The following is a 24,032-nucleotide window of genomic DNA, read 5'->3' as shown; positions in this document are numbered from 1 at the left end:
AGTCCAGGGAGTTGGGCCGCGTCGCCTGGGCTGCGCTGAGGGAGCTCGTGGCCGGAGTTCCTGGGTTTTTTTGTGTCTCGCGAGGTGAGACGCCGCCCGGGCGGAGTTTCCACAGGCGGCGGTGCTGTCTGTGGCCTCCGCTGTAGGCCTGGGCGCGGATGTGGAGGCGAGAGGAGAGTGAGGGGAGGGCTTTCTGAAGCCGAAGGCTCGGCGCCCCGGCGCCCGGGGCTGGGGGAGACTGCGGGGCTGCCGGCCGGAGCTGCTCGGTGGTCCCACCCAACTCCCTGGAAGCCGCCCGACCGCTCTCTTGAAAAAGCAAGGGAGAGGGGGGCGAAAAGCCCACTGGAGGGCGCGGGAGGGAGGGCTCTGAGGTCAGCCCGGTGCCCAGGAGGCTGGTCACACGTCTGCTCTCCAGGACCCCCAGGTAGAAGTGCCCTAGTGGTGACCCCCGTTGTTTTGGATTTGCCCCAATAGTTTGTTCCTCTCATTCATTTCATTCCCTCGAGTGACTGCCCTAATTGTGTCTTCCAGAGGCTGAGCTTAACATCGAATTCACCCTGCCCGCCTGGCTAACGGCGGTCGTGGAGCGTGCAGACACAGGAGAAACAATCGCAAAATTAGCTTCCTTCTACAAAAACTCAGGTAAGAAAGTAGTTAATGTAATAGGGAAGGACCTTTGTTTTCTAGCGCAAATTAATCCCTAGAAGGATGCTACTTATAATCTCAAATTATACCTAATGGCCCAACTCTGGGAATCCTACCTCCCAGGTTATGAGCTTGAAGCTAAAATACCTCTGTTTAGCTCGAAGGAAACAGCCTAACCGGGCTCACTTGTGAATGACTGCAGGCACAGGAAATGAACACACCCCCTCCGCAGGGTGATGGGAACCAGGAAGTGTTTGACTTTCCTCCCTCCCCTTTGAGGGTTAAAGAGGCCTGAATTGTAACTGGCAGCATGGTTCTTTGGGACACAAATCCACCATCTTCTCAGTCTGCTGGCTTTCCAGACAACGTCACTGGTCCTTGTACCAACAATTCCTCTGGATTTATTGGCCTGTTGTGCAATGAACCAGAGGAGCTTGGACTCAGTAACATTAAGGCACCCGCGTTGAGACGTTATAGCTCGACGGTACAGGAAAGATCTCAGGAGGATTCAGTGAGGATGGAGAGCATGTAGGCAGACACCTCTAACAGAGGTCTCAATCCCCTTCTAAAATCATTAGTCCAAGGCCTGTGCACTGACTTCCGTGGTGTGTCTTTTTGTAAATAAATGGTCCCTGTATATGTGTGCTTAGCCCTGTTTGACTCTTTGCAATCCCATGTTCTGTGTCCTGCCAGGCTCCTTTGTCTATGGGATTATCCCAGCAAGAATCCTGGAGTTGATTGCCATTTCCTTCTCCAGAGGATCTCACAGGGATTGAACTTGCAGCTGCAATGGCAGGCAGATTCTTTACCACTGAGCCTCCTGGGAAGCCCAAATGGTCCACAACATTTATTATATTATCTAAGGGGTACTTCCAAAGTAAGAAAAATTCCTATAAAGTCTATTGGCAAAAGAGTTTTATTTTGCCTGACTTCATGTAGGACAAGGTGTGTTGGTTGCTCTAATAAATGTGTTGGCCAGGGCCAGACCCAGTGCTCAGTTCTGAGAATACAGCTGTGCCCAGGAGCTACCTTTTCCCTACCCTTTGGAACTTAATTGAATAAGAAATGTAAACAAATAACTTTCATCTGAGCTTTGGAATGAAATACTACCTTTTCCTGACTGGAGAGTATAACAGAGGCACCAATGGTATGTGGTTTAAGTATTTTTCATTTTTTTGGCGGCAACATACAGCACGTGGGATCTTAGTTCCCCAACTAGGGATCAAGCCAGTCCCCCCTAGAAGCCAGTAGAAGTGCAGAGTTTAAGGAGTTTTTTTTTTCAATGTTATATGGCATAAATTTCACAAAAGTGTCAAACTAAACAAATTTCCCATTAATCCATTGTCGTACAAACCGAGTAAAAAAATTGGGACCATCTTCCCTCCGTTTATGTATTATGTACATTAGCCATACTTCTGTGTGTGTGTGTATGTATGCATGTTACTAATGTGTTAAACGTTAGTAGCATTCTCATTTTTCATGCTTAGGTAATTGAAGTTACCTAAAGTTCTAATGCTTTCTTGCACCGCATGGATTTTTCTATACATACTGCTATAGTCTTTTATTCTTCAACTTTCTTCCCTTGAATGATGTGTTTTATAACAATTTCTTTACACTCATGTGTTATCCAGTTGCCTTGCTACAAAGTTAAATAGCAAATATTTCATTCTGGCTGGCATTTTGGACACCTTTTCCTTCCACCAACCATTAATTCACTAGATATAAGTCCTTTTGCCTGGCTCGCCTCCTAGTTAGGGATGTAGAAACACCCCTTTGGTCATCTTTTGTAATGATTGATTCCTAGAAGACCTTAAAAAATCTGAAATAACAAGAAGAAATGGAGTCAGGAACATTGACCTTAAAGTCCAACTGTGTCTGTTTTATACCTATAGAAGAAAAAGAATGAATCAAAATAAATGTTTTAAAATGTCTTTTAGCCTGGCTTATTTCAAATGAATTTAAAAGGTATGACACCTAACTAAGGCGTGAGTATTTACAGACTGTATGCTTCCTATCTCCTTGCGTTTGTCTATTTCAGGAATAGGAGAGTGCTGTTTCACCCGGGATGGAACTGTGTCCTTACTGTAAGAAGCCATTTAAACGATTGAAATCCCACTTGCCGCACTGTAAGATGCTAGGAGCAACTATGCCTGCTGATCAAGAAATTCATCAGTGTGAGACAGCTACACTCACACGTGGTAAAAAAATCAAAATGCCAATCAGAGACTCAATTAAAGCAAAAGAGAAAGAGTTAGGGACAGACAGTAAGAAAAGAAATCTGGAACTGAAAGGGAACAATTCAGAACGGACAGTCAAGTCCCCTTCAGCACGAGCTGTTGGTTTGGAAAAAGCAAGTCATAAAAAAGCTGATGAAGACATCAAGAGTCAAGTTAAGCCCTCCCTCAAAATGTTAAAGGATACTAAACCAAAGGTTGCTTTCCAGGGAGAAACTATAGCTCGGTTTTCTGCGTCAGCAAACACCAGTTCTACAAAAGAACTTGCCAAAGCTTTGCCTCAATCGGGAGAAAGTAGAAATAACCCTTCAGAAATTGAAGCACCTTTACCTCCTGGCCCAGTGGCACCTTCTCGGTCGAATCACGATAGGAAATATTCTTCAGCCTGCCTTAATGATGTGCAAGCCATTTCAGCTGATTTAAGATTGGACAGGGTGGATGCCTCAGGACAGAACCTCATAGGATTATTCAGTGCACCTCTTGGTGATGGTCATAGTTCTCCTGTGAATTGCAGTCACAGGGTTCAAAGAGGAAGCATGTCGTCATCAGGCAGAGAAAGAGACTCCAAGGCCGAGGATCACCTCTTAGGAGTCTCTACTGATAGAGACTTCAGGACTGTGGCAAAGAGTGCAGAATCACAGATTGCTGCTTTTAAACTTAACCCCTTAGGTAAAAGCCAGGGCAGGGAGAACCAGGGGAAAGCACTCCACCTTGGAGCAGAGACATATGGGAGCCAGGGACGTGCGGAGAAAAGTGTATCTGTGACAGAAAGGCAGGATTGGGCTTCCCTGAGCCATGATTCAGTCACAGAGAAGAAACCTCGAGACAGAGGTTCCGGTTTACACTTGCTCCCGCTAACGGGGACAACTTGCCCTGAGCGTCTCCCTGTAGCTCAGTCACGTAACCAGAGTCCCACCTCTCTGGCTGTAAAATTTCTCCAGGAAGAGAAAGCAGAAGCCGGCAGCCGGAATCGAGTCCCTGCTGTGAAGGCGTTGATGGCGAGTGAGGAGTGGGCTTCTCTGACAGCTAAGCTGGGCTCTCAGCCCCCAGCATCGCACCCCCAGGGGCTGCAGTCTGCACGTTCAGCCCAGCACCATGCTTCCAGAAGCCCCTTGGCCGGTCAGACCCTGTCGAGCGCCCTGGGGCTGGAGTGGTTTCCAGAGCTCTATTCTGGTTATCTTGGCCTCGGGGTGCTGCCAGAGAGGCCCCAGCGTTGGAGCACTCTGGCCCAGAAGCCCCTGCTTGTCATCAGTCCCCAGGGCGAGAAACTCTCCCAAGGTAAGCACGCTCAGGAGTAAGCTCGTCCAGGCGGCTCCATGCCTTCTGAGTTAATGGGTTAGCATCCTCTGTACCCTCGCATTCCAGGGCCCCGCACTTGTCACTGCTCTCAGAACATGACTTCCTGCTCCCAGGGGTCAGTTTTAAGGATGGTTCATCATTCTCCCCTCCCCCCCACCAAGAGCTGAAGGCAGGACTACAGCAGGCTGGCCGGCAATGCTGATTAACACTTGACCCTCTACACTTGGAAGAGGCACAGCCTCTTCTAGAAACTGGGTGGGTTTCCATGCTGACAGACTCAGGAGAAGCATAAAGACTTCAGGGTCTGCTGTGCTTAGATTTCAGGACCAGGTTGGGCAGAAAATGGGTTCTGGGCATGTGGTCAGACACAGCACCTGGCGGCTCTGGCAGCAGATGGGGTGTTTGGTTTGGGGGCGGGCTGGGGTTAAAGCTGACCTGGGAGGCAGGGCAGTCAAGGCAGCGGAGGTGGGGGGTCAAGGACGAGCGGCTGAGGTCGGGGGAGGGGTATGGCCAGAAGTGGGCAGTCTGCGCTTCCAGAGTTGTGGCCGAGAAGGATTTTGTTCTCGTCTATTGGTCACAGCCTGCGATGCGAGCTCAGTTTGGGTTTCTGTATCGGGGAATGTGTGGCCATCACATGGCCTCTGATTCTGTTACAAACCAAAAACCGTTGAAGTGGGCTCCACCATTAATGTTCAGACTTCGATGCTGCCAGTGAACGAACAGGAGATGCCAGAGGAGACCCTAGTGACCCATCAGTTAAAGTCAAGATTTAATTTGTCGTTTGCCCAAGGACTTCAAGGCCATGGAATCTACAAGGATTGAAAAGGGGCGTGGCTTCTCAGAAAGCGTCATAGCCTCACCCAGCAGTGGCTGTCCCTGACAGCCACAGGCTGAAGTTGAATTTGCAGGCAGTCTTTGCGGAGGAGCTTGGGCCATATAGGCTCTGGCTCAGGCAAGACCTCGGATGAGCCTTCCTCCTCTCTCGGAAGCCATTCGTCCCTTGGTACTTATAGGCAGGGCCAGTGGGGTAACAGTTCCTGAGGTAACTGTATGTGCTGGGATACCTGTGTGTTTGCCTCAGTTACCTTAAGTGATCTTATGCCAGTCCTGGGAGATGGCTCTTACCCCTTTTACATATGAGGAAACTGAGTTTCAGAGAGGGTGAGTAACTGGCCCAGGGTTCAGTCAGTCTCGAAGGTCACTTGGGTCTCTGCTAGGCGTTTCCAGGCAGTGTTTCTCCTGCTGGGCTGTTGGGCTCTGGGCTGTGGTCACTTACTTTTCATTCAGAAGGCAGCCCCAGCGCACAGCTAGTCCTTGCATATCAGGTACCCAAGCAGACCCAGGTGAGGGGGTTGCCCGACCGAAAGGCACCCGAGGCCTTCAGCTTGATGAAGCAGGGTAAAGTGAGACGCTCTCGTGGCCAGAGAAAAGTGGCTGTGCTTGGAGACCCGGGTGTGGCCGTCTGAGGGCACCCCGAGCTGGGCTTCGCTAAATCAGGAGTGAGGGAAATGAGCCTGTGGGATTCGCCGGCACGAGGAGCTTCGAGCTTCGGGGAGATAGATGCTCATGGATGTAACTACCAGGAGGAGTCATTTCCTGGCCTGAGAGAAAGTGGATTTCAAAAGTCCGAGATTTCAGTCTCAGGAGACTCGACAAGGCCCAGGGTCTGAGATCCCTCAGCAGTCCACCAGCCGCCTTGAGAGCGCCGGGCTGGGAGCGCCGGCTGGGCCTTTGGCAGAATTCCAGTGCTTTGGCTTCAGGGCAGGAGGTTTGAGAGATCTGTTCCCAATCTGGACAGGTAAAAGTGTCACATGGTCATTTATGATTCCTAGCCGTCATGCCCAGAGAATGATCTGAAGTAAAGCCTCAGAACCTACTTCCAGACGTGTCCTCGGTGTCTCTGAAGATGAGCCACGTCTGAGAAGAGCTGCTGGATGCTGGCGCTGATGCAGGTCCCTGGCACCCAGGAGTGGACTGGCAGGGAGAAGGTGGTTTAGGGGAAAGAAACCAAAACACAGTTTGTGTAACTACAAAAAAACAAACCTTGCCTGATGGGGAAACCAGAAGGTCAAGTAGGAAAACCTTGTCTGGTCCTGGGTTTTCAAAGGCCCAGAAACCACTAAATAAAGGCTGTTCTCTAACCTGCACACGGGGGTGCCATCAGTAGGGTGTCCATGTGAGGGCTTTGAGGAGGGGCACCTGTGGGGAACAGGCAGGGAGCGGTGGGAATCAGAACCTGAGCAGAAGTCTGACGGGCCGGGGCTAGGTCCCCTTGTCGACCAGAGGAGCCCGTAAAAGGGGGTGTTGAAGGGAAGCACGTGTGAGTAACCAGTAGCCTGAGAATGAGAGGTGAGTCGAGCCATGCCTCTGGGGTTATAGCCAGGCCAGAGGGGTGACGGGAACGGTTAAGGCACAGACCGTGGCTGCGGGTTTCTGACGTCTGTGTCAGCGGAACCCCGTCCCAGTGGGGCCAGTTGCAGAGCAGTGTCGGGGGTGAGGCGGCAGAGGCCGGCCGTGCGCAACAGCCCCAGGCGCACGACCATTCCTCAGGGATGGAGGTCAGAACCCAGAGCATCAGGGTGGTAGGCAGGGAGTCACGGAAAAGAGCTCCAGCAGGACCCCTGCAGGCTTGGGCCTGGGCTCTCCCAGCAGCGGGCTGCTTACATATTCCAGCTCTAGGCCTCAACTGACGTCATCCGCATCAAGTGCCTGGACCTGGAATGAAGTGAGCGGGCTCAGCCGGCTGGAGAAGACCCTGGGAGCCGCTGGGGTCCTGACACTCCAGGGAGAGGTGGTGCCGTTGCAGGCTTCCCAGAGCTGAGCCATTTTTCCAAGCTGGATGGGTTTGCCGTGCTCTGTTTTCTAAGATGTGAATCTTCAGCTTGCCAGAGAGATAGCTTTTGTGTGGTTTCTGAGAAGCCAGCATGGTGCTTGTCATTTTTAATAAATGGATGATCATTTGCATAGTATTTTTACATCTGCAGCAACTTCACCACACCTGCCAAACCAGTTGTAAATATTTAATTTACACTTGATCCTGGTGAACCAAACCGAGACCAGAGAACCAGCAATAGTAGCGATTCCCAGCCTGTCATTAAACGTGGAAAGCCGCAAGGGCAGGGGAACTGTAAGTACATAGCAGAAACCTGCCTTCCTGGTTCTGCTTTAGTTATTCTTATATCGAACATAAATAAGAAGCATGTGCTGGTCAGCGGTGGTGATGGGCCGATACAGTAGACCTGTCAGCTGTCGGCAGTAGTAATGAGTAATCACCAGGACAGTAGCAAGCCGTGCTGTTTGCTGAGAAGGTGTTCAGCAGGCGAGAGGAAGTAGAAGTAACTCACCAAGCCTGTCCCGGGGGTCATCTGGGCGCTATATTCATCAGATGAGAGATGATCCAGGTCCCGATCCCTCCGGCCCCTTAGTCTGCCGAAGAACCTTTTCTCGGCGCCGACTAGGTGGTTTGGCCTCCGGTGCTCACACGGCCGCAGCCCAGGGCAGACCGTCACCCACGACTTGGCATGTACTTTTCCCGCAGCCTCGCCCTGGGGACCTTGGGCACCGAGTGCTGGGGAAGAGGACGGATTTAGATGAGCTGTCACAGTGACTTCTGTTTGGAACCCTAGTTCCTTGGTTGGAAAGAAGCGCGACGGCGGTGAGGAGCTTGGAAGCCCCGGCCAGCTCCTCTCTCAGGAGGCTCCTGGGAGCTGTCCACACAGGTGAGGCCCGAGTCGCGCCTGCGGGGCTCTCGCTGGTTCCAGACTTTCTCTTCCTTCAGCCAGGGCTGTCACAGCCCAGCTCGAGAACTAGGAAAGGACGGCTTGCGAGCTTCCCATCTTCCTCCCTGCCTTTCTTCATCCTGGAGTCTGACGCAATTAAAGCACTGAAGTGAGACAGCTGCCGTTTATCAAACAGGTTTCATTTTTTTTCAGTACCTGCCCACCTCTGCTGTCCCCAAGCGAGGAAGGCTCAGCTGCAAGACCACTCGTATTCAGCTCCTCCCCATGAAACTTTTAACCAGACTCCCAAAATAAGAGTGACTAATTAATTGAAATTGATTAAAATTAAGCTCTTTTGGTTTTCGCCTTTTCGTTTGTTTAAAACACACATATATAATACAGTGGTATGTAAATTCCTTGCGCAGCAATTCCTTTGCCTGAGCTGACCGGGTGACTTGAGTCCCTTGCAGACAAGGGCCCAGTGGCCTGCCCTCTAATGTGAGCCCTGCTTCTCTGCCAACAGGCTGGATCCGGTGCCGCACCAGTGTGAGGAGCGGAGTCGGCGGGCTCACCTTGCTCTTCACCGGCTGCTTTGTCCTCTGCTGCAGCTGGAGCTTCAAGCATCTGAGTAAGCCTCGCTCTGCATCCTCAGCAGCAGGCCACAGCCATGACGCACACCGCTGAGGGCTCCTCTGAACTGCGTTTTCATTTTTCAGTTTGGCACTGTCTGACACGCCCTCATGAACAAGCTGTTGCCCGAGGCTCTGGGGTATTTTTTTGGGAGGTTTTGGTTCTAATGTCCTTGATCAGATTTGACTAGAGTTTACATAGCCGCTCTCCTGCTCCATCAACGATGGTCGCAGGAGATCGGGTGTGCTTTCTCAGTAAAGCTGTTGAGCTGTTTGCCTGTTGGAAGATCAGGGCTCTCCTCTTTGGTGACTTTCTGATTGCTAAGAACTTCTTTTTAGGATGGAAACCAAACAGCTTTATATCCTAAGAGATGAGAAGCAAACGCAGCTGTCACTTGTCAGTGTGTCTAAGGCTGAGAGCTGTTTTATTTAACGTATTTTTAACATTAAAGAGAACCACCACCTTTCTAGTCGTGCATTTCAGCTTGCTCCAGATCTTACCAGAAGGAACATGCCTAGATTGCACTGCTCTTTTAATTCCAGATAACATTTGCTCACTTTTAAAAAGTATTATTGTATTGAAGAAATCAGAAAAGGCCCAGTATTCTTCCACAACAGACAAAATCCAAATGCTTTCAGATGAAATTTTTCAGTGCAAAAGTGTAAGATCATTATTAACACTAGAGGCCAGTAGAATTCACAAACTTCCAGAATGTCAGGTTTGACCCTGAGCTAGGCTTGGCGACTAATTCAGTGCCAGGACAGAGGGTGTGGGTCAAGACGTGCATCACGTCTGCAGCAAGTTCTCACATCCTGACTAGCCAGCCACGGCTGCCCACTGACGTCTCATACACGTGGCCATCCGTGAGAAGAAAATTCCTTTCTGATCACAATGCCTGAAATCCCACGTCGTTCCACAGGGGAAAAGCCTCCCCTGAAAAAGAGACCACTCAGGTAATGCTGGAGTTTCTGTTTCACATCTTTAAATTGAGACTGAGGAAAGTAAGGCAGAAACTTACCCCTGTACCGAAGACTTTATTTCTGAATTTATAAAACAAATACAGGGGGATGATCTTCAGGGGCAAGAGGTAGAAGCCGTCAAGGAACTGCCTTGTAGACCCTTATGTTTGTCTCTCTTTATCCCAAGAGCTGCAGCGCTGGCGTAATCAGCGCTGACCTGGACGCCACGGAAAGCTCTGGCGCTCTGAGTGAGGACGGCGGAGACTGCAGAGCGCGTTTAAGGGCGGAAACTGCCCGGCGGGCACGGAGGGGGCAGAGAGAATAAAATGGCTGGAGCCCAACCATTCTGGAGGAGCCAGGTGTTTTTTTTTAATTTGGACAGGTCTGGTTCTCTATGGATATTTCTTTTGGCTTGTTCTCAAAAGTGACTGAAAGTTTTGGAGAAAAACTTGAGGTTGTTTAATAGTAAAGGCGGATGTTATTCAGGGAGATGACAGGAGTTCATCGTTAAAAATTTAAAATAGCTGTTTCCTCATTCTCGGTAAAAATAATCCCAATTCTAAATCATTTCTCCCCAAAACTGTTGTCTGTATCTTGGCATCGTGCTGTTCATCTCTGCCGGATACTGGTTCAGAAGAGCATCTGAAGTGGCTGGAATTCAACTCACGTTGGACCCTTCCCCTTGGGGGTGGGTGGGCTCCTCTGGGTCCTTGACCAGCTCTCAGCAGCTGTGAGGGACAAGCAGAGGGTGGGTTCAGAGTTGCAGGTGAGCCTCTGAAAAATCCTTGGCGGGTGATTTTTTTTTTCTTTTTCTTTTAAGCTGATTAAAACAGCACACTCCACAGAATGTTAAATCATCTTTTCCACATCTGCAGTGACTGGAGCAGTGAGCAAGTGGATTCTGCTTCTCAGCTCTTCCTGGAAGCGTTGCAGAATCCGATCCCTACACCCCCCAAGAAGCTGAGTGAAATATTCACATATTCCTCCCACTTCGTTAGGGCTACGTAAGGAGGGTGGGTTTGGGGGTTTCTTCCCTGGTCAAAATATTCCACGTTGTTCTAGTTTTATGACTTCTGCTTTGGACCCTAGACGATAACTTGGATAAAGGCATCGTGGAAATCCAGTGTAGATCGCACGGATGGATAAGGTTTTCTGATCCTTTCCTACTATCAAGGGTTGATTATGTCTCGGATACACATGTGCCCCTATTGGACCAGTGAGTCTGTCTGGGTCTCAGCTTTGCTTGTGATCCTCAGGCCAGAACACGCATTTGCCCCCACTCCTCCAGAACTACAAGAAAGCAGGTGTGCTGTTGTAAAGCCAGCTCTCACGCATTTGCACCTCTCTCCCAAGAACTCGATACTGGCTTTACCTCCCTTTTCTGTTCTTCAGTCCCCTGCCTCCCCACCCTCTCTGATTGTCCCCAGTGGGGGTATAATTCTGCCTCAGATTCTCCTGGGTAAGGAGAAGGGGTACTGGGATTGTCCACAAGGAAGACTTCACAGCTGAGGAAGAGTGTGGTATAGGTATAACTAAAATAGAGGGAGGTCAGTGCGCCTGAGAACGTCACCGGAAGCCCCTCTGGAAGGGCTCTGTGGCCTGCCTTTGTAAATGCCCCAGGAGATGCGCGGGGAGGAGGCCCTCCCGCAGCTTCGGCTCTGCCTCACTCGGTCAGAGCCGCTTGGTTCAGAGGTGGGTGGGAACAACTTCTGCGCAGGTCCTCTCCCGCCCCAGCAGGGTCCGCAGACCATGAGAGCCCACAGGCACGAGCCAGCGCGGGCCTCTTCGTACGTGAGGTCTCCGGGACACAGCCCGGGTTGTTGGTGAGGTGCTGGCTGGCCGTCACAGCAGAGACAGTAGAGCCTGCAGCGCTGAACGTGGTTCCTCTGTGGCCCTCCACAGAAAGCCTGCCGACCCCTGCCCTAGGCCAGCAGGACCTCACAGGCTCCTCCCTCAGAGGGATGAAGACCACCCGGGGTCTGCCCTAAAGCGTTCAGGGCTGGGACATGTTTCAATAGGAGCCTTTCTGAACTCAGTACCTGTCGAGATCGTTTTCCTCACTACTGTAAAGAAACCAGTGCATTAGTGGGAGCTTCCCAGGGTGAGCAGCATCGCTTAGATTCCACTTCCAGAGCGGCTGCATGAATTCCCACCACAGCTTCCAGCCACGTGCCAGGAAACGCAGCCTGAGAACCCACCTCCCCTCCCCTGCTGCAGCTGAGGCCATGGTGATGCCCAGGCTCCCCCGTCCTGGACTCCAGGGCAGGTCCCGTCACCCACCAGTGTACCACAGCACCTGACCACCCTGCTGTAACTCACGTGGCCAGGGAAATGGCGGGTGCCCCTGCTGCCCATTTGAGATTAATTCTGCCTTTAGTGGAGAGAGTATGTTTTTCTATATATATATAAAATTCTCAGCTATTGCGAATGAAATCATCTTGTTGTATCATAAGTGGAGTGTTTTATGGGAAGCCCTGTCTGCTGTCACTTCTTTATCACGCCTTCCTTTCCTGGTTTACCTAAGTTACCTGGTTTACCTGGTAACCTACCTGTAACTTACCTGGTAACTTCCTTACCTTACCTTTACCTGGTAACCCTCAGTTACTTTTAATACCTGCTTCTCCTCCGACACAGTGTTGCTCCTACATATTACTACTGCCACTCTCCATAACAAAGATATTTCTAAAAAATATTCCTCTTCTGGTTACGTGCCTCTGCTGGACACTCACCTGTGAGATAAGCAGTACATCTGTTCTTGGACAAGTGATCTAACTGAACTGGAGCCTCCTTGTTCCAGGCCATAAAACGGGGACAGTTACACCTGCCCTGCAGAGACTGGGTGAGATGGGAAGTCTCAACATAGTAGGAACGAAACACCACCACCTTTGCCGACACCTCCTGTGGCCTCATCCTGCGTCCACATCCTGAACTGGAATCCAGCAAGAGGCCCCAACTCCATCCAGCCAAACTCTGGCTACCACCCAGGCGCTTGCTTTCATCAGCCAAGCCCCGTGCACCATTCACCTGCCGCCCGCTCACAACCACCCAGGGAGGCCAGAGCAGCCGTCACACTCCCCTAGAGAGGGTGCAGGCTTGAGAAGGTTGGTGGTCTGGCTGCGTGCCGTGTGTCACATACCCGCCCAGGGAGGAGCTGTCTGCTGGGCCAGCGTGCTCTTGGACGACCTTGTCCCCCGCCCTCTCCCCTCCCACCAAGTGGGACGAGGCCGCTGCCTGTGTCTGCAAGACCTGCAGGCCTGGTCCCTTCACACCGCCCCTCTTCTCTTCCTCCAGCGGCCCAGCCTGGCCTCCCTGCCCCTCACCCCAGGGGTTAGGCTGCCCAGGGGCTGACTTAGACGATGACACAGATCACACGGTGCTTGCTGCCCCACGTCACTTCCTCACCTGGGGCAAGCCTCATTGGTACCATCTACCTCCCCTCCCTGGCCCCGTGATCCCTCACGTAAGATGAGCACAATCAAATCCTGAATTTAGGGAAGCCGTCCAGGGAAGCAGCTGTTGTGCAAAAGAAACTTGATTTAACCGCCAGTTTACAGCAGCAGCTCAGGCCACATGCAGCGGATGTGCCCGGGAGCGGCGTGCGTGCGTGCGGCCACGGGGAGCCGAGTGGGCTGCACACAGGTGTGAGCTGCACCCTCAAGCTGGCTGTGCAGGCAAGGCGCTCCACCGCTCTATGAGTAACTCGCTGCCACGGACAGTGAGCCCCCACTCCTGCTGCGTCTTCAGCAGCTCGAGGAGCGGGAGGCAGGCTGCTTCGGCCTCTCCTGTGCTGGTTAGGGGGCAGCAGGCTTGCTGAGGACAGGGCCCAGCACGGCCTTCCGGCGTCTTCACTATACATAGAAGGTCCTCCAGTTCCCCAGACCAACGTGGGGTCTTTTTTTTTGATGACTCTTACCAGTTGACTTTTACAGCTCATCTTTCAACACTAAAAGAGAAAAACTTAACTGTGCGACTTTTTGTAAATTCACACCCCAAGAGAAAAAAAGTGCCAAATTGTCTCGGGCACCATAGGAGACCGTTAGCTGGCTTACCAAGGAACCTGGCTTCTACTCTTAAATGAAGTTCCTCGTTTGGCCTGAGAAAGGCCTTGAGATCCACGCCCAGCATCGCTAACCCAGAGAACAGGGCTGGACGCGTAAAGAGGACAGCCATTGTGTGCAGAGGGCGAGCCCCATGCCCCTCTCACCTCTCATCCCAGCAATACTGCTGTCTTGCAAAACAGAGAACGCAGAGGATAATTTAGAGTCTGTCTCTTGAAGGTGTGAAACATGATGGGTTTCTTCCTGATGAACCAAAGATAGCAACCAAGAAAGGTCAGGTGTGGGCTTCCCTGGTGGTCCAGTGGTTGAGAATCTGCCTGCCAATGCAGGGGACACAGGGTCAATCTCGGATCCAGGAAGACCCCACAGGCTGCGGGGCAACTAGGCCTGTGTGGGAAACTACTGAGCCCCCGGGCCTAGAGCCCGAGCTCCGCAGCCAGAGGAACCTCCGCGATGAGAAGGCCGGGCTCCGCAGCTAGAGAGGAGCCCCCGCTCGCCACAAGTGGAGACCCAGCACAGCCAAAAATAAAATGAATTCTTTAAAAAATGTAAGATGGGTGACATTCCCTTCCTTACCAAGCTGCCCCCTCCCCCCACCACATCTTAGGACCATTATGTATAAATAACTCAAGGGATCATTGGGCAGCAAAACACGGCCTGAAAGATGTTTAACTTGTTAGCCTTTTAAAGAAAGAAAGTCTGTCTGGCAGGGGAAGCAAATAAAGTAAGGTTGAGACCTTACAATTGGAACATTTGGTTTACCAGCCAAATTGCCCCATTCTCTCTTTCTTTTTCTTTCATTCTCTCTTAATTCGCCAAAACCTGAGTCTGGCTTCTTAACCCGCTGCTAATCACCCCTCCCCTCATCCTCAGCCAGCAACAGCGCAGCCCCATCATCACTCACCCTGTAGCACAGGCCCCACTCCAGCACCTGAGCCCCAGGCAGTGGGCGGCCCCTGACTCATGGGGCCTCGTCTGAGGATGAGGAGGCAGGCACTCTTGCCAGGGAGCGGGGCTCGCAGGGTTCCCAGGCAGGAGGACGTATGGAACCCAGGGGCTGCTTGACAAGCTGCAGATAAAGTGAAGCCAGGAGAAAACACCGCAGAACGCCCCCCCACCCCGTGTACAGACACCCCCCGGGTACAGACACCCCCCGTGTACAGACAAGGCGGCTTTACACAGAGGGCCTGGCCAGGCGTTCAGGCCGTGAATGGCCTTGTTTTACAGCTTAATTGCCGAAAGCATCCCTTTGGATGGAAGTTAGAAATGCGCTTGTGAATTCCCCAGGGCAGACGATCACATCCCCGCTGCCATCAGCTGTCCCACCGGGGACCAGCAGGGGTCGCCCTCCTCCCCTACCAGCACCACCCCAGCCTAGTGCTCCGGAGGGAAGCCTCACGCCCAGAGGTGTCCAATTCTTTGGGAAACTACAGACTGTGGCCCACCAGGCTCCTCTGTCCATGGGATTTCCCAGGCAAGAATACTGCAGTGGGTTGCTATTTCCTTCTCCAAGGGATCTTCCCAGCCCAGGGATCGAACCCACATCTCCTGTTTCTCCTGCACTGGCAGGCAGATTATCTACCACTGAGCCACAAGGCATAGCACTGGATACAGAACCCCTACTTAACAAGAGTTCAGTAGCTCCCCCCAGCACCCATGCTCCCCATTTGGCCTCTGTCAAACTTAACCAGCATCCAGCCATCCCCACCAGGGACCAGCAAGCATTTTCTATAGAAACCCAAACAGTAAATATTTTTGGCTTTGCAGGCCATCTGGTCTGTGTTGCAGCTACTCAACTCTGCCATCACGCCGTCGTAAGCGTGAGCACAGTCAGAGACAGGAAATGTAAATGATGAGCTTGGCCCCGTTCCAGCGGAACTATTCATAAGCGTTGGAATTTTCATGTCCATGTGTCAAAAACTACTACATTGGGTTTTTCTTCTTTTTTCTTCACAACCTTTAAAAAAAAGTCACCCTTAGGTTCCAGGCTGTACAGAAACAGAGGGCCCGATTCGCCCCGCAGGCTGTGCTTTGCCGACTACAGATTATCGTTCAGTCGCTCAGTTGTGTCCGATTCTGCAAGCCCACGGACTGCAGCGCTCCAGACCTCTCTGTCCTTACAGTCTCCTGGAGTTTGCTCAGACTCGTGACCCCGGATGCAGGCCCTCATTATCAAGGCTTGTTATCAGTGGGAGCAGCGTCAGTTCCCACGGGGACCAGCCACAAGCAGGGTGGCCCTGACGCAGAACAGCTCTAGACCACAAAGCCTCAGCTTGGCCGCAGGTTCCTTCATTAAAACCCACACGTGTGTTAATTGAGCCAAAGAGGGAGAGGGGCTCAGGGGCTGAGACGCTCTGCGGAAAGCAGAGATGACAGAGGTGCAAGGGGGTCTGGGAGGAAAGACCCCGTATGAGCACCTTTCCCGGGATGGGCATTCAGAGCAGATGGTGTGACAGTGAGAGCTTGTGGGATCAGTGCAGGGCTGGGGAGTCAGGGTTCCCCAGGGAGCTGCATGCTGGGAAGGAGTGAGCGCGCCGCCCCCTGCCTGCCTGCACTCACCTTCAGGTAACTTGGGTTGAATGAAACATTCATCTTGGGACTGAAGGAGGCGTGGCGAGACAGACAATCACAGCCTGGCTCTAAGCCCCCCTTCCCACCACCGGCTCACTAACACCCCCTGCACGAGCCTGCTGCCCCGATTGCGTGTTCTCAGAACCCCACAGAGAAAGGCCTGAGCACTAACAGAGTTCAGCACGGCCAGCAGGACCAAGGAGAGGTGGGCGCAGGAGGAGCCCCGCCCCGAGAACCTCAGGAGTGGATGCTGGCCGGACGCTTCACTCCCCACCTCAGGAAATGAAAGGTATGGAAGGCTCTAAAAGCCAGAGTGGGCCCAGCACAGGGTGGGGGCGGGTCGGGGGTTGGGTTGGTCTCTCACACTTACTGTGCAAATTGGCATCTGGGTCCTTCCAGGCAGAACCCAGCTAAGTAGTTGGTACACTTTGTCCTGCAGACATGTTGGTACTTACACAGCAGATCTGCTGGGCAAAGAGAGAATGGCCAGACGGATCTTCTTTAGCAAGGGAAGCGGGGGACAGAGCCCACAGGCCGCCTCAGGAAGGTGCGTCCCTCCCCTGCCAGGAGACACCCCCACATCCCCTGGAGCCCCCTTTCTGTCAGGGCCTCACCGTGCTTGCAGAAACCTCGGTCGTACCACGGACAGTCCTGGGTCTTGAAGGCCGGCTTCACGTGGAGGAATGGACGTTCCTTGTTGCGGTCCCCTGAAAATCCCAGGAATCCTTGCGCACAAGCAGGCATGTCTTCAAGGTCACGTCCACCCTCCAGGAACAAGACTGCCCCTGCCCCCTGCATATAGGCCACTTGCCTGCCTTCTGGGGGTCAGCACTTTTTTGAGGACAGCAAGAAATTTCTCCTCCCTCCTGCAAGCTAAGAAAGGTAGATCCCACGCGTACTGGCTCACTGGGGCTTGGGTATGAATACACTCATCTGGAGGAGGTGGGGCAGGGCCAGATGTTCAGAAGGAGGGATTGGAACTGAAGGTATTCAGAGGCTACTTGGGAGAAGGAACGAGGAGAGGTGGGGAAGAGGAGACCCCTAGCCAGCAGCTAGAGATCCGGGAAGACCCCGACCCTGTGTGGAGATGTTGCTCCTCTGTCCATGGGATTTCCCAGGCAAGATACTGGAGTGGGTTGCCAGGCCCTCCTCCAGGGGATCTTCCCGACCCAGGGATCGAACCTGCATCTCTTATGTCTCCTGCACTGGCAGGCGGGTTCGCTACCACTAGCGCCACCTGGGAAGCCCTGTACCATGGTTAAAGCTTCATCTCTACGATGAAACCAATAAGGCTTCCAGAACCTACATAGTTCTTTCTGGGGGAAATGCCGCAAGAGCAGAGCACTGCTTCAAAGTTGACACAGAGATGAAATAAACAGGACCCAGAGGGACACCTGTGGTCTCACGGAGCCTGTGCTGTAACCTGTCTGTCTGTGGCTCTGACCAAAACTCCTGGTTCCTAGGAGGAGCCAGCCTACTGACACAGACCACCAGGAGTTTGGGGAGGGAGTCTAAGCCCGCTTAGCTTCCGCGCAAGGCCTCAGGGGCTCTGAAGGGACCAAGAGGGAAGATTCAGCCCTTTTTTCACCTCATTCAAGCAGAGAACTAGGGAGTGTTTCCAATCTCATCCTCCTTAAAAGCCTACAACTTATCAATGAAAGATCAGAAGGAGAAATTAAGGAAACAATCCCATTTACCACTCCATCTAAAAGAATAAAATACCCAGGAATAAACCTATCTGAAGAGGCAAAAGACTTGTAGTACTCAAAAAACTAGAAGATGCTGATGAAAGAAATCAACAATGATGCAAGCTGATGGAAAGATATACTGTGTGCTTAGACTGGAGGAATCAGTAGTGTTAGAATGACTGTACTGCCCAAGGCAGGGGTCGCCCCGATGACTCCGTGGTAAAGAATCCGCCTCCAATGCAGGAGACACAGGTTCAATCCCTGGGTCAGGAAGATCTCCTGGAGGAGGAAATGGCAACCCACTGCAGCACTCTTGCCTGAAAAATCCCATGGACAGAGAAGCCTGGCGGGCTACAGTCCACAGGGTTGCAAAGAGGTGGACATGACTTAGCGACTCAGCACAACACACAGTGCCCAAGGCAATCCACAGATTCAACACAAGCCCTATCAAATTAGCAATGCCATTTTTCACAGGATTTTTTTGTTTTATATCTGTGTATGTGTGTATAATAGATAACCAACAGAGACCTACTGTATAGCATGGGGAACTGTACTCAGTATTTTTTAATAACTTATAATGGAAAAAGATCTGAAAAAAGTGTGTATATATATATATATAAATGAATCACTTTGCTGTACCCTGAAACTAACTTAGACAACATTGTAAATCAACTGTACTTAAAAAAAGAAAAAAGAAAAAAGCCTGCAACTTAGCGCTTTCCAGGGCCAAAAGGAACACCACAATGTCAATTCCACTGGTTTCCAAACAGGTCTATTCTACACCTCGGGCTTCTGCAAAGCAAGGTCTCGCCTGAGCCCGAAGAACGCCATGGCTGCCCCAGAATTCAACCCTCGCCCTTTCGCAGTTCTCTCATTTCGCAGAGGACACCGTGGCTCAGAGAGGAGAGACCCCGCGTCCACACTGTGTGCTTGCAGCTGTCCGCGTGGGCTCTCGGCACAGCGCTCCCTCTGGGCTCCGGCCTTCGGAAGAAGGGAGGTGACCCCCTCCCCGCCCCCCGCCCGGGACTGGCGAGCAGGGGCAGAGGCGGCCTTTTCCGCGCCGCCCGGTGCGGCTGTCCGTTCCTCTGTCCGCCAGCAGGTGGCGCCCGCACCCCGCCTGCCGTCGGCCGGGCCGCAACGGCTGGTACGCTTGCGACGGGCACTCATCCACTTACAGGGCCAGGACCCCCGCTTCCTAGCTCCTTTCAGCGGCCCTTTCCCGCTGCTACATCTCCCCAACACTAGTTTTTAAGTAAAACCATTCCTTCCAGTAAGACCGATAATTACACTTTGATATGCACAGTATATATAATAGAGATATTCATTCATTTACTCCAAGAGCCAAAAAAGAAAAAACCTGGCTTACACATCACAACCCTGGTGTCCACACAGGCCCTCACGCTGGGGATTGCTCCAGGGCAGGCAGGGACCTGGTCCTGTTCCCAAGCCAGGCCCAGCACGGCCCCCAGTTCCCCAAGGAAACCAGGCAAGGTTAATTAAAAGAATAAAGAGTCGTTTAAGCTTATGACCAAGGGGGACCAGGCTCCAGATAAACTCGGTACCTTCCTACAAGGTACGCAGCCCTCACGAACTGCCGCCACTGGCCGGGAGGGGCAGGAAACAGGATTTGAGCCTGAGGGAAGCTCTTGTTGACCCTGAGAGGGGGCGCCTTCTTCCTGGATACCCAGGACTCCCCCCAGCCCATCAACACTAACGAGGAACAGCTGCCCGCAGCCCTGCTGACGTCTCAAAGCCCAGCCGCCTGGCTCAGAGGTGTCTCTGGAGGCTGGCCCCTCTCCCTCCGAATCCCCCTTCCGAATACAGTGTGAAAACCACTGGACTAGATAATCCTTAAGGCTTCTTCCAACTCTGAAAAGCACTGAACTGTGAAAGTTTATCGGGAAAGCTAAGGCCTGAACCCATGCACAGATCCCGTTCTTAAAGGAGGTGGTGGCTTCCCCCTGCACGGCTCCTCGACGGCAAGAGAAAGACTGGGGTCAGAGGGAGGGGACGCGCAGGTCCGCAGCTGACCACACAAGGTCCCTGCAGGGGCCGAACTTCTGAAGCTCGTGACTGCCCCTTCAGTGACGTTCTACCCCTTCAGTGACTCTGCGGTAGTTTAGTTGCTCAGTTGGGTCTGACTCTTTGCCGCTCCATGGACTGTCCCATCCTCTGTCCATGGGATTTCCCAGGCAAGAACACTGGAGTGGGTTGCCGTTTCCTTCTCCAGGGGATCTTCCCAACCCAGGAAACGAACCTGGGTCTCCTGCACTGCAGGGGGATTCTTTACTGACTTGAGCTAGGATGGGAGCCCCCAGTCAGTGATGCCAGTTTTCCGTTTAGGGAAGCGATGTGAAGCTATCTTATGAAGAAGTGAAAAATAGCGAGACGGTTGAAAGAGGCGGCAATGGGGCAGGTGCGTCCAGCCCCACCGTGAAAGTGTGGGCTGTTTGGGAAACACTGGCTCCGACCCTCCCTGGGGCTCCAGATACTGCCTCCTTTCCAGACAGCCCGTCTGGCTGTGTGATTAGCCGGACGGGGCAGGGTAACAATTCGGCCTTTGATTCCCGCCCCACCCTCCCCTTCCCTGGGGCGGGGTGGGGGTGGGGAGGATGGGCTTCGTGTGCCTGAGCCTGGCAGGGCAGTGGAGCAGGGCTCAGAAGACAGGTCCAATTTTTCTAGAGGGTTGGAGAAGCAGGGTGGCCTGGGCTGCCACCTGGGAGCTCGAGACCTCCTTTGGGGGCCCTTCCCAAACCTCCTTCCCCTCCCTCGGGGCGGGGAGCAGCACAGGAAGGGGCATCGCCCACCGGACTTGAAGGAGAATTGGCCCTCGGGCATCCTGGCGACATACTGGTGAAGGAACTTGCACTGACTGGTCGCCCTTCTTGCACGCCACCGGCTTCTCCCTGCCCCCCCTCGGTCGTGCCACCAACAGGCACAGCTTCCCTGGGGACCCAGAGCACCTGGCTGGAGGCTCCATGCACCCATAGCCTGGCCCAGCTCAGCCCTAGCAGGAGGTACTGGCGTCCCTTCCCCTGGCAGAGGCTAGAACTGGGGGCCAGAGATGGCTTAACAGCCCCCAGCCCTCTCTGCCCGACATGATGCTCTGGCCCTTCTCGAACCGCCAAGAATGCCCCCCCAAAGCACCCATCACACCCCATCCCCTCCAGCCTGACTTTGCAGGGGTAAGGCGGAGGGGGGGGGGTGTATGGTTTCCAGCCCTGGTCTCTCCAGCCCCCAACCCAGCAAGGTCCCAGCACAAAGGAAGAACTCGTTAAGGGCCTGCAGAACTCATGTCTTAAAAAATAATACAAACGCTATGTTTCCTGATTCCGGAGATCTAACGTGGTGACGTGAGAGCCAACCTTGTAACAATTCAGAAGGAAATGGAAAGGTTATATTTCGCTCTTTGTCGGTCTTCATTCAGGCTGTCTTGCCATCGGCAGGAAAGATACCCCTCAGTTTCTAAACAGGACCAGTGTTGTGCTGAGCCAACTCTCTGGTAGCATTTTTGGGGTGTTGGGGAGGTGTTCTTCTGATGGTCTTACTCTCCACCTCTGGCCATTGGCTCACCTGGCTCTGACCTTCCAGACCTAAGAACACTTTTATTTCTTTGCAAGAGGGTATCTCTGTGAAACCCTGCTCTAGAGACTGGATGGACCAAGCTGAGGATTCAAAGCCTGGAGTGACCAACCAGTTCATTTCTCCTCCTCACCCCACTGTCTAGGGCCACCCCAAACATAAACTAGTCACGTGGCCACACGGGCTCCCGGTCCCCTGCCTGGCCTCCCAGCTTCCCCAGAGCAGAATCACTTGGATCCTAAAAGCAGGTCCTAAACTCATTCCGAGTTTCTCAACCTGGCTCTCTAGAGGAGACCCCCAAACTGGAGGCAAGACTTCTGGGGGCAACTGGATTTCTACAGGAAGAGCCCGTGAGTGGTTCAGAAGCCAAAAGATGGGAACCCCTGATTTATGTCAGCACCCCCTCACAGAATGTCTTCACTGGGGGAGAGGGGTTTGGAAGAGTGCACGGTTGGGCCCCATTGGGGAGGGGGAGACATGTTTCTGAGACTGCAGCATGAGCTTTCTTAGGACACAGGAATGGAGGGGGCCGCTGAACAGGTCCCAGATTAACTCAGAGGGGCAGGAAGGAAGACCCTCTCCTGGCCAGGGGAGAATTATGAACTCAGGGGCCTCCTGGGAGCAAACACCTGGCACCCACAAACACTCCCCCCTACAGCTGGGCAGAAAGAAGGGACTGTCTCCTTGCAGGCAGCCGTGCCTGCCCTAATGGATGCTATGCAGTCAGGGACATCCCTGGGAGGTGGTGGGTAGCCCCCTTGATGGCCCCACACACTTGCCCTTTGCCCTGAGAATGAACTCATGCCCCTTCCTACCTCCCCTTCCTCACGTGCAAATCCAGCACCCCAGTCCCAGCCAAGCTGAACCCCTGCCAGCCCTCACCTCTGCCCACTCACCTTTCTCGCAGAGCCCTTTGGTGAAGAAGGTGCACAGAGCTATGCCCGACTCTGGGGGCGAAGAAGGCAGAAGGGACGCTGTGGCGGCCGGAGGGCCTTCACTCCCTGCCCTCCAAGGCATGGACCTCTAGGTGCTGGCCTCCGGGAACCAGCCTCTGGACTCAACAGTGCCCTGAACTCTGCAGTGGAGACGAAGGACTAGGGGCCCAAGGCCAGCCTGGCGCTCAGGCAGCCCGTGGGGTCGTCCCAGTTTCTTTCAATTGACCCCTCTAGGGTCTCTGCTTGACCAGCAGCCAGCCCCATTTTCTGGCTTCCTGGAGAGGATGTAAGGGGGGACGGGGGCTGCCTAAGAAGCAAGGGGCTATGCTGGGGGCCCCGGAAGGACAGGACGGTGGGCCCAAACCCTCCTCCACCTCCCTGGTGAGCAGCTGAGAGGAAGCTGGGGGTGGCGGGAGGGGAGGGCGGGGGGGGACTCAGGGTCCCGGCCGCACTGTCCATGGCCTGAAAATCAGCAGTCCAGTGCCCTTCTGCGTCTCCACGTCCTTCTCAAAGGCAAAGGCCAGCCGCTCCAGCCCCACGATGACCTCCTGCACCCTCCCCGCCCTGCTGAGGCTGCAGAAAGGCGCTCAGGCCTCCAAGGTGGACCTTATTATATAGCTCCTCGGAGCCCCTTAAAGGGCCAGGCTCTGCGGAGGCCCTCCACCCCGCCGTTTCCTGCTCCTGCCCCACACAGGGGCGCAGAGCCCGGGGCCCCACACTCCACCCAGGGAACACAAGACCCATGCCCGATGCGTGCTGCTAGGGAGAGACGAGCGAGCCCCCCACACTGCTCGTCTGCAGGCTCCCAAACACGCAGATGTCCCCAAACCTGTGTTCAGGTGACTTTGTGGGGGTTTTTGGCTCAGCACCGGGTCTTGGTTGCAGCGTGTGGGCTCTAGTTCCCCGACCAGGGATCGAACCCAGGCCCCCTGCGTCAGGAGCTCAGAGTCTTAGCCACTGGGCCGCCAGGGAAGTCCCCCGGGTTCACACTTTTCACGTGAAGGCACAGCCGCTGGTGTGAGCTGTGAGGAGAGTTGCACAAGCCAGCCCCAGCGAGGCTGCCTTAATGCTCTGATTCACAGGAGCTGGAGCCCGGGAGCCGGAGGGCGAGGGGGTGGGGCGAGGGTGCGGCAGAATCAGGCCCCCGCCCGCGGGGACCCCTGACGCCCCTCCTCCGGCCTGAGTGACAAGCAGGAGCGAGCTCTTCACAGGAGAGCAGGGAGAGAGGAGAAATCCGGGGGAATCGGAAATCTCTGAATGAATAGCGCTTTGTTCGCCCGGCACACAATCCCGAGCCGGCCGGGGCGGGCCGAGCGGGCCGCGGCCTCCCAGCCCGGATTCCGCGGGCCACCCGCGCGCCTCCCGCCCCTGAGAAAGCGCTTTGTACACGAAATCTCTATGCAAATGTTGTTTTATAATCACTACACCACCCCTGCCCCCAGGCCCGGGACGTCTGCAGAGGCTCTCAAAGGGGCACTTGAGGACTCTAACCCGGGCCGGCCTCCACCTCCGCCGCTCTGGACCCCGCGGCCTTCCCCCTCCACCGGGCTGAGGTCTCTCAGCGTTGCGGGGGAATGGACGCCCGCAGCACAGGCGCCCTCCTTGCTGAACAGAGCGGGCAAGGCCGGCAGCACCCCGCAGGCCCGCAGCTGGGCCAACAGGACGGAGCCTGCTGGCTTTTGTTTCTGCGTGGCCTTCGCTCCCAGGGTTGT

At 53.7% G+C, this 24,032-nt stretch overlaps 1 protein-coding gene and 1 non-coding gene across 15 annotated transcripts; one reads left to right on the top strand and one right to left on the bottom strand.

Annotated features, from left to right (window-relative positions):
- C11H17orf80 (chromosome 11 C17orf80 homolog) lies at positions 1 to 9,832 on the top strand. Of its 12 annotated transcripts, XM_027974018.3 has the most exons (6): positions 1 to 84; positions 532 to 642; positions 2,684 to 4,157; positions 7,805 to 7,897; positions 8,421 to 8,525; positions 9,674 to 9,832. In XM_027974018.3, the coding sequence occupies exons 3-6, from the start codon at positions 2,711 to 2,713 to the stop codon at positions 9,700 to 9,702; spliced, it is 1,674 nt and encodes a 557-aa protein (XP_027829819.1). In that variant the 5' UTR covers positions 1 to 84; positions 532 to 642; positions 2,684 to 2,710; the 3' UTR covers positions 9,703 to 9,832. The 12 variants fall into 12 exon arrangements, 11 of the variants coding, with proteins under 11 accessions (XP_027829819.1, XP_027829818.1, XP_060251023.1 ...); XR_009595408.1 differs by lacking the exon at positions 9,674 to 9,832 and having other exon boundaries at positions 7,717 to 7,897; positions 8,421 to 8,451; XM_027974017.3 differs by lacking the exon at positions 7,805 to 7,897.
- Positions 8,077 to 22,905, bottom strand: LOC121820666 (uncharacterized). 3 transcript variants are annotated; one of them, XR_009595409.1, is made up of 5 exons: positions 22,282 to 22,905; positions 16,730 to 16,822; positions 14,449 to 16,579; positions 12,216 to 13,861; positions 9,912 to 10,214 (listed from the first exon to the last, which is right to left on the bottom strand). It is a non-coding gene; the product is annotated as an uncharacterized LOC121820666 (transcript). The 3 variants fall into 3 exon arrangements; XR_009595411.1 differs by having other exon boundaries at positions 12,216 to 16,579; XR_009595410.1 differs by having other exon boundaries at positions 8,077 to 16,579.
- Positions 22,906 to 24,032: the final 1,127 nt, after the last annotated feature.

This window comes from Ovis aries, chromosome 11, assembly GCF_016772045.2.
Source record: "Ovis aries strain OAR_USU_Benz2616 breed Rambouillet chromosome 11, ARS-UI_Ramb_v3.0, whole genome shotgun sequence".
NCBI classification, from domain to species: domain Eukaryota; kingdom Metazoa; phylum Chordata; class Mammalia; order Artiodactyla; family Bovidae; genus Ovis; species Ovis aries.
This window is presented reverse-complemented; position numbering and strand designations above follow the sequence as displayed.

Excerpts from the sequence above, each read along its gene's own strand:
- C11H17orf80 (XM_060395039.1), top strand. The coding sequence starts at position 2,711 with ATGGAACTGTGTCCTTACTGTAAGAAGCCATTTAAACGATTGAAATCC. Across the intron at positions 4,158-7,804 it reads GGGCGAGAAACTCTCCCAAG|TTCCTTGGTTGGAAAGAAGC; the intron begins GTAAGCACGCTC and ends TTGGAACCCTAG.